This window comes from Osmerus mordax, chromosome 27 (genome assembly GCF_038355195.1).
Source record: "Osmerus mordax isolate fOsmMor3 chromosome 27, fOsmMor3.pri, whole genome shotgun sequence".
Classification (NCBI taxonomy): domain Eukaryota; kingdom Metazoa; phylum Chordata; class Actinopteri; order Osmeriformes; family Osmeridae; genus Osmerus; species Osmerus mordax.
In genome coordinates, this window is record NC_090076.1 from 9,976,052 (window position 1) to 9,991,749 (window position 15,698).

Genomic DNA, 15,698 nt, shown 5'->3' on the forward strand with positions numbered 1-15,698 from the left:
CGCACGTGTTTATAACCAACAGACTATCTTCTCATGAGAAGAGACTGGAGGACAGCCCACAGCAGAACAAAAACACCAGCTGATGAGAGTAGTATTTATGAGAGCAGGGTGATTCCCTGGCTGCTGTTATTGAAAGGGCATTGTTGAGATAAAAACTGAAGGCAAGCGCATGAGGGGTTGTGATTGTCTTGTGCTTTATGTGTTTGGAGCGATATGAAGCAGGAGAAAACGTTGCCAGTAACTGTGTTGAAAGAGCGAACCTGTGAGTCTGTTATTGTCCTTTCAGTTTGTGTGCTATTTCTGTGTTACTCATCACTGACACCAGGCCCAAGCCCACTGGGATTTCATTAGTGAGCTTCAAAACACACACACACCTTCACACACACTCACATACTGTAGTCACACTCACTTACACACACACCTTCACACTAACCGTCATACTCACACACCTATGCACACACACACACCTTCACACACACACACTTCACAGGTACAAATTAAAACCGCCCTGAGCAGCCAATATTCACCACATCCTCTGTGTAATGAAGTCACCTTCGGTTCCCGCCGTCTGTCCTGCTCTGCTTCTCATATCTGTGTGGGATGAAAGCCACGGCGTTCCAGCGGCCGTGCGGAGCGTGTGTTTGTGTACGCCGAGGCCTGGAGGACCTGTGTATGTGTGCGCTCGCGTCTCGCTCTGCTGACGTTGATAGTAAAGGCGCTGACAGGTTTTTAAAGACAAGCTGTCTGTGGGCTGTAACCTTGAGGGTCGCCGTGACGACAGGGACAGCCCATTGATAAAGGGATTAACAGTTGAGCCCCGTGGAAAGAGAGAGGACGATTTGCGGCGCCGCTATCTTCGTACCGTCACGTCAGAGAGAATGGACCGGAGGCTGCCACACACACACACACACACACAGTGCATTTAGAGATGCAGATGCTATGTTGTCTGTGTGTGTCTGTGTTTGTCTGTGTGTGTGTGTTGCTGTGTGACTTACAGTGTGCTCCGTCTCCTCCTGCAGGGATTTGGTTCTGCTACATCGAAGGAGATCTGGGATCCACCGAGGAGGAAGGTGATCTACTGAGGAGGAAGGGGATCTACTGAGGAGGAAGGGGATCTACTGAGGAGGAAGGTGATCTACTGAGGAGGAAGGGGATCTACTGAAAAGAGAGGGGATCTACTGAAGAGAAGTGATCTACTGAAGAGAAGTGATCTACTGAGGAGAGGGGGATCTACTGAAGAGAAGTGATCTACTGAGGAGAGGGGGATCTACTGAAGGGTGTTTCTTCTGGATCCATTGAAGCCACTGAGCATCTTTCTGGTTTCCCCACACTGTGTGTGTGTGTGTGTGTGTGTCCCAGTAAGGCTGGGAGGATGCCGGAGCTTGAGGACTTTCCCCCTCAGCAGGGGGGCCAGGAGGGGGGCCAGGAGGGGGGCCAGCAGGGGGCCGACCCGGCCCAGATCCAGCGCAGCGTCCTGGACGAGCAGGTGGAGCTGTGGTGGTTCCGCGAACCGGGGAAATCTCTGCTGTGCTACTCTGTGTCGGTGCTGCTCATCCTGGGCTGCGGCCTGGGAGGCGTGGGCCTCCTCTCCACCACCACCAGCGTGTCCAGCGAGTGGCGTCTGGGCGCCGGCACGGCCCTGTGCCTGCTGGCGCTGGCCGTGCTGCTCAAGCAGCTGCTCAGCTCGGCCGTGCAGGACATGAACTGCATCCGCAGCCGGCGAAGGATCGACGTGCTGAAAAGTGGCGGCCTGTCGGACCTCCTGGTGGTGCTGGGCACGGGACTGGCTCTCGTCCTCTGCGGGGCGGTGCTTCTGAAGCTGGCCCTGGTCAATCACATGCCCAAGCCGGGCCAGGCCCTCAACGACATGTACGTCTCCGGGGTGGTGATGCTGGTGGGCGGGGGGGCGGCGGTGGCGGGGGTGGGGATGTACGCGCTGGTGGTGTTCCTGCTGGAGGGGAGCAGGCCTGGGCGGAGGCTGAGAGACAGGGTGGTGGGGGTCTTCACCATCTCAGGTCACATGAACCACCGCGCCCGGAGAGAGACCACCTCCAGCCTGGCCAACCTCATATGAGGCCCGGAGAGAGACCACCTCCAGCCTGGCCAACCTCATATGAGGCCCGGAGAGAGACCACCTCCAGCCTGGCCAACCTCATATGAGGCCCGGAGAGAGACCACCTCCAGCCTGGCCAACCTCATATGAGGCCCGGAGAGAGACCACCTCCAGCCTGGCCAACCTCATATGAGGCCCAGAGAGAGACCACCTCCAGCCTGGCCAACCTCATATGAGGCGCTGACCCAACACACACGCTCCATGCTAAGCATCACCTTGGACGACATTTGGCGAGTTTGGCTGCTTTATCGTAAAGCCACATGGTACAAAACCTCTTGGGAGGATGTTTGTGGCACTGTGAACACCCACGAGAGGAGGAGAGTACAGTCTGATCTACTCTTTCTGTTTCTACAGTTCAAACCTCTGGCTCATGGTATATGGCTGCACTGGGATTTATGCCACTACTGGATAAACTGAACTAGGGAGATCCACTGTGCTGACACTAGCAGGCATGAACCATCAGATGAACGTTGTCCTGCCGTCACCAGACACACAGCAGTATGGAATATACTCTGTCCAAGACTGTCCTCTATGGAGCGATTAAACCATCAAATTATGTGACTTGAATCATTCACAATTGTACCCCCCTTGACCAAACTAAATGAGTACCTGTCGATCTAATGACACGTCTTTGTCATGCCTTCACTTCCTGTTCCTCAGCACCCCTGAAACTCTACTACTGTAGAGTTTGTTGTGTTTTAATTCTTTGTCAGTGCAAAGATTTAACCCTTGTGTTATCTTCGGGTCATTCTGACCCATCAGTCATTGTGACCCACCATCGTATTGCGACAAATTTACCTCATACAAAAACAAAGTGAAGCATTTTCTTTTAACTGTCGGGCTGTCTCAGACCCCCCACATTGGAATGGTTAAAAGAAAATTATTTTTATTTGTTTTTGTATTGGGTAAAATTGGGTAAACACAACGATGGTTCGTTATGAACCTTTGGGTCATGTGACCCGAAGGCAGCACGAGGGTTAAGACACTGCGTAGTGTTTGACTGTCCTGTGACTTCACATTCAGCAGAGCTGACCTGACCCTCAACCAGCGTTCACTGAATTTAATCAAGAATCCCGAGAGAAGGATATGGCATTGTTGCCATGGTTAAGTCTTAACAGTATGTGTTTATGTATGTGTGTGTGTTTGTGTGTGTGTCATACATTATCAGGGCTAGGGAAGCTGGACAAACGGGTCACACAGTTGACCATTGTGGCTCGATGACGGACAGTCCCGCCGTGGAACAATGGCCCACACACACACGCGGTCTGGAGCTGGCATTGCTCTGTACCAAGCACACACACACACACACACACAAAGCATGTTCAGCGACTGCACCAGTACAAGTGTAATCCCTCAATGATGAGATGGAGACAGGGGGCATCAAGCATGTGTGTCCATGAAGGAGACAGAGAGAGAGAGACAGAGAGAGAGAGAGACAGAGAGAGAGAGAGAGAGAGAGACACAGAGAGAGAAAGACAGAGAGAGAGAGAGAGAGACACAGAGAGAGAGACACAGAGAGAGAAAGACAGAGAGAGAGAGAGAGAGAGAGAGACACACAGAGACAGAGAGAGAGAGAGAGAGAGAGAGAGAGAGAGAGAGAGAGAGAGAGAGAGAGAGAGACACACACAGAGAGAGAGAGATGGCCTGCCTCCTCTCTTTCTCACCAAAGATTCATTCTCAAAGATATTGTACAAGTTGTTTATTTTTATAAATATTTCCCTTTTCTTTCCCGATTGACAAGCAGTGTTAATGAATGAATAAGACTGAAAACACACACATTTAAAATTACAGCCACAGAGAAAAAAAGAGAACATTTAAAAAAGCTATCTGAAAATAAAAGTCAGTTGTCTCCCATTAATAGGAGCGTATTCAATGCCTGATAAGAAGAGAAACATTTGTGGTCACGGAAAATTGACTTGAGCCGTTTTCTCCAACCTGAATTCCATCGTGCGACAGATTGAGCTGCTGAACTGATAGGCAGCGCATTCACAAAGGAGGTGGGATTTAGACAAACACCCATGTCAGAAAGGTTAGGATTTAGCCTTCAAAGTGAAAGAATAACAGAATTTATGACCTTCCCCTGCATATGGCTGAACACCATGGCTGTTTTGGGTATCAGTGACATGTAAAGATACAGACCCTCGGCTTTGTCTGAGCCTGTCGGGGTCATCGTTTCTAGTTCAGATCCTTCGTAGATTCACCTCAATGAGTTACCCAAGCCTGGCCTCTTAACTACTTCCTGGTACAGGAGACAAAGTCTAGATAGAGTACTATTTCCTGGTAAAGTACTCTACTTTCTGGTAAAGTACAGTACTTCCTGGTCTAGGACACTATTTCCTGGTACAGTACACAACTTCAAAAACCATGACTTAAAAGAAACATGAGGGGGTAAGGATGGTTGTGTTCCAGCCCAGGGACTGGCTCACGGGAACACACACCAGTGAACATCAGATAGAGTTCCACAGGTAGCCACGGTGATATGCTTATCTCATCACAGAGAGGAATCTGTTTACAGCTCTTTGAAAAATTAACCCAGACAACAGATTAATACCCCCCTGCTTCCTCCCCCCCCGCCCTCACACACACACACCTTTACTATACAACATCAGCTTTATATCAGGCTGTATAAAACACGCAGGTTCCAATAGAAGCACACATTCAACATAATTCTGTTACGCAGATACCACAAGAAAAACCCCAATAGTCAGAACATTACGATGACATGTAATCAATCCTAAAAGTCTACCATACTAAATTCAATATTCTACAGATAAAATGTTTCTTTTGGGTGCTGCATCTGGTTTTCGGACTCAGAGAGAGGGAGAGACAGAGAGAGTCAGACAGAGAGAGAGACAGACAGAGAGTCAGACAGACAGAGAAAGAGAGAGACAGACAGAGAAAGAGAGAGACAGAGAGAGAGACAAACCCATCTTCCCTTGGAGAGGGTTGAAAGTTTGCCGTGTTTCCCTTTTCGTGTCCTCTGCTGTCCCTTCCTCCAAAAGTAGGCAGAGGAGAGAGGGAGGGAGGGAGGGAGGGAGAGGGAGGGAGGGAGGGAAAGAGAGAGAGAGAGAGAGAGAGAGAGAGGGAAGGAGAGAGAGAGAGGGAGGGAGAGAGGGAGGGAAAGAGAGAGAGAGGGAGAGAGGGAGGGAGAGAGAGGGAGAGAGAGAAGATCCATTTGTCTGGCAGCACGCTTGCCCTTAGTTCGTCCGAAGCTGATAATCTGCCAGAAGGAGAGATGTCAGGGCAATACGTTAGCACGGGTTCTATCCATCATCACCTTGCCCCTCCCCCCCCCCCCCCCTGTACTGGGCCAATCCCATTACAGGCAACATTAGCGAGTTTAGCATCCTAAACTCGCAGGTGGGGGAAGGGGGCTTGGAGATCACGTTGGGGTCAGTGGATATGCTGTTGTGGCTTTCCAACACCCGCTTATGAATAAGTCAACACTGCCAGTGTAAGGGATCCCAGTGTTACTTTCTCTCCCTCCTTCACCCCTCGCTTTTTATCTTTCCCTCTTACGTCTCTCTCTCATCCCCCTTCTCATTCCCTTTCCTCTATCACTCTCCCTCTCTCCCTTTGTCTCCTTTCTCGCTCTCCCCTTTCCTTTTTCCCTCTCTCTCTTTTCCCTTACTCCCTCTCCCCCTCCCTCCCCCTCCCTCCCCTCAGCATGAGCAGAAAGGTGATAGGCACCTCGGCGTACAGAGCAGTGAACAGTAAACCTTGTGGCGCTGGAAGGTGTTATTATTCAGTCCCTAAACCACGGCCGTGCGCTGACGGATGGTCTGATGGCCCGGGTCACGGCTGGGTGACATCAGGATCACCTCACATCCAGACACACGTCTGTCCATAGGCCTTGTACACACTCACAAGTGAACAGACCTTAGATATACAGTGTGTGTGTGTGTGTGTCTTACCTCCACTCTGTGTGATGTAGCGTACCCATGGTAACGCTTGATAACCACTCTTCTCAATGATCTTTAAGTAGCGTACCTGGGAAGCCATGATAGGGGGCCATTAGACAGGATACAGTTGGATATCACACACACCTGGTTCAGTCGTCGTGGTCTTACCTGGATTCCAGACACGGTGAAATAGGGGATCTCAAAGCTGACAGTGATCGGCCTCTTTCCTTCCAGTTCGTCGCTATCCACGCTTGGCATGCCAAAGTGGGCTCTCATTGTGTACTCCTTACCACCCTACACACACACACACACACACACACTCAACAACCTTGACATTTCCAAGCCTCTGAGCATCTTTCCATCTCCATGGCAACTTAACACCTGCTATGGTAAGAAGTGATCAACACAGTGTTAGATCTACCTAACCACTACACCATAGTGAGGCTGAGCATAGGTACATGCACATCTGTACAGCCAACGTCCTGGTTGAACAAAGGGTTGCCAGGTGGGCTCAAACTACCCGCAGACACGTCAAGCGTTTCTAACGGCTTTCATCAGTAATTAGTGGGGCGACTGTAGACTGTGACGCACGGCAGACCCTGAGCTTGTCCTGAGGCTTGCCTCGCTGTTCTCCCTGAGAGACATGGAAGTGTAGTGACGTGCAAATGTCTCACAAAACGGCAGAACTCAAGAGAAACCCGCAACCTGACACATGTGGAGTACATGTGGAGAACATCGACTGAAAACCGACTTCAAAGCGTCTGAAGCGCGGCTGTGCCGCCATTCTTACAGGGAAGGACTTGATGTTCCACACCGCCACGTTCTTCTCCGGGACCCACTTGGCGCTTCCTGTGCTCGTCTTGAACTTGGGCGAGTCGGCGTCGCTCGGCACCGGCACCAGGATGCACACGCTGTTGGCGGTGGAACGGCTCTTGAACTGGCTCCGGGCCTGGAGGGTCAGGGGTCAGGGGTCAGGGTGGGACGTAAAAGATGGCGTCTTATTGAAGCTAGGCTTCGGGGCGGCGGCCGTCGGGGCTGTGTGACAGACAGACGGGAGGAGTGTAACTGACCTTGACCTTGATCTCCACTCTGCTGTGAGAGAACCTCTCAATCACACTCTCAATCCATATGAGGGGCTTCACCTGTCACGGGAGGGGAGAGGAAGGTCAGCACGGCTCAGTGTGTGTGTGTGTGTGTGTGTGTGTGTGTGTGTGTGTGTGTGTGTGTGTGTGTGTAGGACTGACCGTGGTGTTGAGGCGGTAGGACATGAGCTCGCTCTCTCCGTCCGGAGGGATGAAGGAGATGGTGCGGTCGTTCTCGAAGCGCGACAAACGAACGCACTGATGAAACTTGACATCTTCCAGCTCCACAGTTTTGCTCTTCTCTCCTGAACACACACACACACACGTATGTACCAGCAGAGGTCACTATTTACCTTCTCAGCATGTTCACATGGTCAACCTGACCTCAGCCTACATGAAGAAGAAAACTGTGAGTCAAAGCACGTTTAAGTCTTGCGTCCATCTGTCTGTCAGAGTATATTTTGTCAGATATCTTCCCCACCTCTCCAGACTGCCCTTCCCCCCCCTCCACCGCACCCCCGCACCCCCCCTCCACCGCACCCCGCACCCCCCCTCCACCGCACCCCGCACCCCCCCCCCCCCCCCTCCACCGCACCCTGTCCCCCCCCCCCCCCTCCATCGATGCCGTGGGCTGCCTCCCCCTCGATGCCGGGGGCTGCCTCCCCCTCGATGCCGGGGGCTGCCTCCCCCTCGATGCCGGGGGCTGCCTCCCCCTCGATGCCGGGGGGTGTATATTGTATATTCATGCAGGCGGCGGTCAAGGGGGGCATCTTTCATCTGAGGTTCTCGCCCGGAGGGAGGAGATTATCAACCAGACGAGAAGAGGAGGAGGTGGAGGTGAAAGACGAAGAGAAGCAAATGGAGAGGGAGGGGAGGGGTCGGGGAGAATACTGAAACTGATGGGAAGGAGGTGGAGGAGTGGAACTGTCAATGTGAGTGTGTTTGTTTTTAAACTCTGTCTTTGTTTCAGTGGAAGAATAAAAACGACAGGGAGAGAGAGAGAGTCAGACACAGAGAAAGAGAGTCAGACAGAAAGAGATACAGAGAGACAGATAGAGCTACGTAGACAGAATAACTCACTGCCAGTGATCTCGAAGAGGACTTTGTCGTTGAGGCCCAGTCTGAGCTCGGGCATCCCGGAGAGCACCACCTTCAGCTTGATGCTGCCTACAATCTCACTGCGGAGGACACTGCCCGTAGCACTGACCTGCATGGTGGGGGTGGAGGGGAGGGGTGAGGGAGGGAGGGGTGGGGTGGGGTGTAGGGGTGATGGTGGGGTGTAGGGGTGGTTGGGGTTGGCACACCCAGAGGGAAGGGAGGAGGGGCCGTGAGAATGGGACGGAAGGGAGACCTGGGTTCGAAACATGAAGGTTTTCACCCTGGTCTGGGTCCTGGCTACCCAGGAGCTGCAGAGCAGGTCTTGACGGTGATGTCACGGTGATGTCACGGTGATGTCACGGTGATGTCACCACCGTGAAGCCGTCGGCACTGCTGTTCCTCCTAACGACAGCGAGGGGTGTGGCCACGCCTCCACCCGTCTGACCTCACCGTGACAACAGGCCTCATAGGCTGCCTGCGAAGGCCGCTGAGGGGCCAATCACATCGCAAGGTTGTTGTCGAGGAGGAAATAGTCGACTTGAGGCCGGTCATTCTCACAGTGTTTTACGATTTAGCAATAAGCTGTGTACAGCAGTGAGCTGGATTTAGACAATGTTTGCCTTTGCGAGGACAACGGTCTGGACTTAGCCTTTGTTAAAGCTGGCGGAGGTAGTGAGAGACATACTCTATCGAAACTCAGCTCACCTGACTTAAATCTGTCTTTTTACTGCCTGTCACCCGCGAGTTTTAAAAGTCTATACACACACGACAACATACTCCAAACATAGCGCACTAAATCAACAACAAAAAGTGTAACCAATGGTCCTTTAAACTACTTATGTCTAGTATTTATGGTCTAGTAACTGTAAATGCTTAACAAACGGTATATTTAAATTTCCATTGCGTTAATTCATGGTTTTGATTACAAAGACGTGCTGTCAGAAATCAGAATGCCGGTGAATAATACAACTTCTCGATGGAAAGAGAGAAGGTTCTGAGAAACTCAAATAGGGAAGTGGCAATGACCTACATTTGCATCTGGATCAGCGTTGTGTCAACAAGCAAAAAATATTTAAATTTCACAGTTACTGAGTAAGATGGGGGAAGATTCTGAATCAAAGAGAGACAGAGCTCACCAGCAGGTTAACCGACTCGATGACGTCCATGAACACCTCGTTCTTTCTGTACTTGATGCCCTCTGACCTCCAGGACACAGCGTTGGTGACGGTGGCGGGGGGGCGGGGGGCCCCCACCTCCAGCTTGTGGCCCTGCTGGGTGATGTACCTGGCGGGGGAGGAAGGGAGAGGAAGGGGGAGGGGTGCAGTGTGAGGGCAAGGATAGAGAAGGAGCACCCAAGTTGACCTGGAGTGACAGGACTTGTGACTGAGGCTGAGATCTGCTAGGGAACCAGGATAGCACCCAGTCAGGAAGTGAGACTGTGTGTCATGAGACAGAATCAGAATCAGAATCAGAATGGGATTTATTCACCATGAAAGTTTGCACAGACAAGGAATTTGCTTTGGCAGGAAGGTGCATACAATAAACATATACCTAAAATTTTAATATGTGGACTATCTATACTAAGGGTACATAAACTAGCAGTACTAAGTGGGATTAGAATATAATTAAATATACAATAAAATAAAATATAAATTGCCATAAATTACAATATAAAAATACTAAAATACAAATATTACAAAAAATACAGGATACAGTGTTGAGTGAGAGAAAGGACTTCCTGGGGCTGTTTGCACAGCCAGCTACTAGTCGTGTGTGTAATTAGAACAAGCAAGCTTACAGCATTCCGGTGTGAAGGCAAAACTCTGATCAGTCAAACATATCAAAGCTCCCGTTAGAATCAATACACCTTCAGACCCAGTATATAATAAGTATATTCTGCTGTGTGTGTGTGTGGCTAGGGCTGTTCCCTCTACTGAGGGAACAGCCCTGATCCATGGGGACATGGGGACATTGAGATCCTTTTGTGTTGCATCTGTGCAAACACGTGACCCAGGTTATTCCAGTAACGGAACACCTGCCCCCTGCCCCTCACGACTCACAGACAGGTGACACTGCGCACCACACGTCGTCAAGTGTGAACACACAACAACGCACAGACACACACACACACACTCAGACACACCCAAACTGTGTGTATACCCTTGATAGATCTTTCCTCTGTTTTGCAAGTAAACACCCTCCTCCCCCCTCCCCCCTGCCCCCTGCCCCCCCAGGCCCCCTTCGTCAGCTCGGAAGGTGCCCGCCTGCCTACAAGCCAATCCCAAAACAGACGCTACAGAAACCAGGTGGGTCTATTTCAGAGGTAGGCCATTGACACGGCGACCCTGTGGCATTCTATTCTAAACCCAGCCCCTCCCCCCCCCTCCCCCCCACCCTCCCATCTCTGATCTCAACGTGTCACTGCCTCTCCCAGCTCGGACAGATGAAAGACTAACAAGCTGGGGATGATTGTTTGTTTGCAACTCGCTCCTGCTATTGAAATGCAGATGACAGAATCAGAGAGCACCGAATTGGTTGGAGAACTGACTGCTTAGCTCGATTGTACCTTCCAAAACATGCACATACACACACAGTGGAGTGGTGGGGCAGGTGGAGGGGAGAGGGGAGGAGGTTGAGAGTTAGAGACTGGACAAGTCTGAGGATGGGAGGGGGCTGGGGAGGGGGAACTAGGGAGCTCAGTGTGTCTCTGTCTTGAGTGCAGCCAGCTGACAGTGGCAGTGTGTGTCTGCGTGTGTGTGTGTGTGTGTCTGCGTGTGTGTGTGTGTGTGTCAGCCAGAGACTGGCAGTTATCAGCACTATTCAGCGACCAAGCCACCAAGACAGAAAAAACACAGTCATCCCTGCTAAGAGCAAAGGCAATTCATTACGGATCTCCATCAATGCCGGTTTTGTCAGAGTACGCCGGCCGGCTATTTGATTGTCATAAAACTGAACAATATCACATGTTGCGCAATGAGGGCTTCAATTAAAGGTGCAACACTAATTACTGATAGGTAATTGGGCAGACATAAAGTGTGTGTTGCCGTGGCAGCGTGGCCCTCATTAAGAGCATGCTAAAGCTACCCGGAACATGGCACCTTTCCCAGGAGTCCTGATGGGAACACACAAACAAGGCTGCTCGCCTGGCTAACGAGCTAAACCCACTGAACCCTGTGTGCTCCATCACTAGCCTGGATGCTAGCCTGAAAGCTAGCTTGGATGCTAGCATAATTGCTAGCTTGGATGCTAGCCTAAATCTTAGCCTGACAGCTAGCTTGGATGCTAGCCTGGATGCCAGCCTAAATACTAGCCTGACAGCTAGCCTAAATGCTAGTATGAAAGCTAGCCTAAATGCTGGTCAGGATGCTAGATGCTAGCCTGCATTAGCATTGCCAAGTCCGAGCAAGACCGGATGGTTCTGACAGGCTAAGCGAGGCCACTCACTCTTGCAGGATCTTGCTGTCTGTCGTCTGAGGGAAGCCAAAGTCCATAATCTCATCCATCAGCTCGTAGACCGTCACAAAGTTGTCACGGATACTCTCCTCCTCCAACTCCTTGAAGTACTCTTTGAACACCTGCAAACAGTCAGACAAACAGGTGATCAGCGTGTGTGAGTGTGTGTGTGTGTGTGTGTGTACACACAGGTGTAATCATGTTATACTAACCTCCACTATTTTGTAGAGAAAGGAGTACACCAAACCAGCATTGGCGTTCTTCTTGGTCATTGCCACCACTGAAAATAGTCAGTTAAGTAAAATACCTTATTTTCCTTTCACTTTTCAAATCCATACAATGAAGTCACAAAGCTTAATATGCGAGGAGCAGGGGAGGTGATCTGAGCGCAGGACTTCCTGTGGCGAAGGATACGGTAAAGGTTGCTGTGTTTGATCCACAGGAAGTGGGCAGAGCCGTGGGCTACCAGGGGCGACATGTCCTCCTCCTCCTCCATCCTCAGCAGGATTGGCATGAAGTGGTCGATCTCATTCATGTCCATGTTCCCCATGTAGTTCCTGCATATCAGCACCTGGCCACGGGCAACAACCACACAGAGATGCATGACGACAAAAATGTTTAATGTAACGGGCACCTCGAACAGTACAACTGGCCCCCAGCTTGCCCCCCCCCCCCCGGTTGAAATGGTCTAAAACCTCCAATGAGGTGTCCTGTGTTCAGCCTGAAACTATGCAGCTAGCGAGAAGGCTGACTATTCACAAAACATCCAATCACCGACACAAACAAGTGAATGCAAGGACCCGTCAAATTAAAACAGTTGTGGTGAAAGACACACCAGATCCAGCCGGGGGCAGGGGGAGGCACCGTAAACTCCCCGCCACGTCCCAAAACAAAACGAACCGAGATGACTCAGCGTTCAGAGTCGGTGGAGCTGGCAGGACCAGGAAGGAGCGAGGAGAGAGATCAAAGCCCACGCTTGATGGAGCTCAGACACTGAAGACACGGCAAGGAACATTCCGGTAGCAGAAGGCCCTCCACGGCAACAAGGAACATTCCGGTAGCAGAAGGCCCTCCACGGCAACAAGGCCAGGCCGGCCCCCGACAACAAAGAAGAGGAAATAGGAAAATAAAGAAAGAGGGAAATGCCAGAGAGCGCTGATCTGGGAGAGTGAAAGGATACGGACAGAGAAACAAATCTATGTTTCTACAAAGGGAAACGGGAAACCAAAGACTGGCTTGAAGGATCTTAGAGAACGCAATTTGTATTTGTAGCAGGAAGCCACAAAGGGAAATTATGTTTTGTTACATCATGTAGTTTCTGATTTATTGAGACATGAAGACTTTATTCATGGTTAAACTTTGCAACAGTTGCATTTGTACTGGTGTGTGTTCAGAATGTATTGAGGCTTGTGGAATATTGTATATTGACTTGACCTTATCGAGTTTCTAATACATGCTTTGGGTAAAAATATGGTACCTGAGTTCATACTGCTGTCAGTGACACTGTAGATAAGTATTCCTGCTAAATACATCGAGGTTGCTGACATGACATTTGCAACAGACACTTTATTAAGTTTCATATGAAGGAAATATGCTCATATTGAATGTCATGTCACAAATACTTCAGTATTGGGTCATGGCAGATTGGTTTTGAGTGAATGAATTCAATCCAGTTAACTGAAATACGATTCTAAGGGTCCTTTAACTGAATCTTCAGTATGGAATCATTTCAAGCCACCTCTGTTCCTTCCCCTCCTCCTATTGTAATCACATTCATCTGAACAGGCAGAGAAAAGATGCTCATTCACAAGCGTATTCTCCACTGCCTGCTAAATATAACCACACATCTGACATCCAACTTCAGCTTTCTCATCCAAACCTGTATTTCTGCTGTGACATTTGTATTCAGCTGATAATTCAACACATAAGGTTAAAGTGAGGACACACACACAGTAACACTGACACACACACACACAGTAACAGAATACACACACAGAGAAACTGACGCACACACACACACAGTAACAGAATACACACACAGAGAAACTGACGCACAAACACACACAGTAACAGAATACACACACAGAGAAACTGACACACACACACAGACAGTAACAGAATACACACACAGAGAAACTGACACACACACACAGACAGTAACAGAATACACACACAGAGAAACTGACACACACAGACAGTAACAGAATACACACACAGAGAAACTGACACACACACACAGACAGTAACAGAATACACACACAGAGAAACTGACACACACACACACAAACACACACCAGTCACTGGTGGAGATAAGGCCTCCCTGCACCATAGAGATCTAAGAGAGAAGCTAATACTCGAAGCATCCTGAGTGAGAAACGTTCGGGGGATTAGACGGGGGGGGGGGGGGGGGGGGTTCGGATCCGCCTTCACTATCTCTGGGGTGTGGGGTCGGGGGGGCGTTTTTAACAAGGGTTGGAAGGTAATACTTCATTTTCTTCCAGAAGACTCTAAACAGCGCTCATGAGGCTGTTTAGAGGCTGGAGAAAAAGGACTCACTGGTCAATGAGGCGCCGCCGCAGGCTGTGTTTACAATCAATTTTGCCTGCATACGGTTTGACCTAGATGGGTGAACATCTCTGCGAGGCTAAAGGCAGGTCACTCAATGGAAGGCAAACATCCGTGAACAATCGATGCATTTAGAACAAGCCTGAGTAAACTACACGATACAGTCCTCTAGAGTGCTCTGAAATCTTCAAATGTTGAGGTTTTAAATGTCACTGACATTGACACCATCAACATGGCTTTGTATTTGTTGACACTCAGTAGATGAATTCATAACTCCGGTTGGACTATACCGTACGATTATTGGATGGTGCGACACAAAGCAATTATTAATCAACATCAAACTTATGCAATTTAGACCAAGTCTTCTCCCAGTGTGAAGGTATAGCCACGAGAAGCCAAGTCAGCAGCATCTGAGGGTCATCTGAACAGGTTATGAGACTGGTCCCCAAGGCTGGAGGTATTGGATTGCCACAGGGCTGAGATGGGAGAAGCTCTTTAATCAGCACGATAAGGAATCCCAGGGTGAATGGACTGATAATCCATCCTTCAGACACCCCCACAGGCACAGATCTTTTCCTATCTGCATATCAACACTCACACAGATGGGACCAGACATAATAATGACCAGACACAATAAGGAACATTATCAGATACTTCACAATAGCTTGGGATAGATTTAGCCTACATGTGGGGGACGCATATTTTTATCCTGCTTTAGTAGGATGTGATTTGATTTTACTATACGACGATTTACTAAAGTATAAGCTCGAGCAAAGTGAAGGCTGACTGGACAGGTTAACAATAATTTAGAGTGTAATATATGATAATGAAGGCGGTATTTTAGAGAAAAGGTGCTGTCTGGAAGAAACAGTGAACTGTTGGAACCATCCACTGAATGCTACTCCTTGTGCCGCATAACTAGTTTGGCAAGTTTTGTTTCTATTCATAACACGTCGATAATTCATTGTGCATTGTGAAGTGACGTTGATGTGAAAATCAGTAGCCTACTATAATGTTATCATTCACATTACACTACGTGTATCACGTGTACAAATTAAAGGTGTATTAAACATTGCAAGTCATAAGCGCACAAAACAGAACGTTTCTAAAGCAGGTGTCCTTCGCTACGCTGTCGAAGAGATACATGTTGCAACTTCTCCGCCTGTAGATTCTTTGGTCGCGACTCACCTTTCCTTTGAGGTCCAATATAAATATCGCAGAGGCCGACATCCTGGTATATCGAAGTCCTGAACTGCTGAAGAAACTGTATTGTAACTTTGTAAATTCCCTAAAACATGCCAGTCAATTGAGGAGAGGCAGCAACGCTTCCATCTTCCTGGCAGGTTGCCCCGTCACTACGGCTGAGCTCTTTTCCGGGTGCCGTGTGTTTCGGCGTCAGACCTGTCGAACAGCTTTCATCAACATGCACATCGGTCTGAAAAAAGCGATCACTTATGACTCATATATCACTTATCCGACTATAAT

At 49.5% G+C, this 15,698-nt stretch overlaps 2 protein-coding genes across 2 annotated transcripts; one reads left to right on the forward strand and one right to left on the reverse strand.

Moving 5' to 3' along the window:
* Positions 1-1,283: 1,283 nt before the first annotated feature.
* On the forward strand, positions 1,284-2,838 carry LOC136936989 (transmembrane protein 125). Its single transcript, XM_067230707.1, has one exon. The coding sequence runs from the start codon at positions 1,373-1,375 to the stop codon at positions 2,072-2,074; it is 702 nt and encodes a 233-aa protein (XP_067086808.1). The 5' UTR covers positions 1,284-1,372; the 3' UTR covers positions 2,075-2,838.
* Positions 2,839-5,152: 2,314 nt separating this feature from the next.
* Positions 5,153-15,550, reverse strand: ap1m3 (adaptor related protein complex 1 subunit mu 3). The gene is made up of 12 exons (XM_067230386.1): positions 15,402-15,550; positions 12,063-12,219; positions 11,861-11,928; positions 11,640-11,770; positions 9,332-9,479; positions 8,178-8,304; positions 7,260-7,402; positions 7,086-7,157; positions 6,806-6,964; positions 6,184-6,309; positions 6,028-6,103; positions 5,153-5,333 (listed from the first exon to the last, which is right to left on the reverse strand). Exons 1-12 carry the CDS (start codon positions 15,441-15,443, stop codon positions 5,311-5,313), a joined length of 1,272 nt encoding a protein of 423 aa, XP_067086487.1. The 5' UTR covers positions 15,444-15,550; the 3' UTR covers positions 5,153-5,310.
* Between the last annotated feature and the right edge of the window lie 148 nt (positions 15,551-15,698).

Coding starts and splice junctions, on each gene's coding strand:
- LOC136936989 (XM_067230707.1), top strand. CDS start 1,373: ATGCCGGAGCTTGAGGACTTTCCCCCTCAGCAGGGGGGCCAGGAGGGG.
- ap1m3 (XM_067230386.1), bottom strand. CDS start 15,443: ATGTCGGCCTCTGCGATATTTATATTGGACCTCAAAGGAAAG. Junction 11,771..11,860: donor TTCTCTACAAAATAGTGGAG/GTTAGTATAACA, acceptor GACTGTTTGCAG/GTGTTCAAAGAGTACTTCAA. Junction 8,305..9,331: donor TCGAGTCGGTTAACCTGCTG/GTGAGCTCTGTC, acceptor CCCACCATGCAG/GTCAGTGCTACGGGCAGTGT.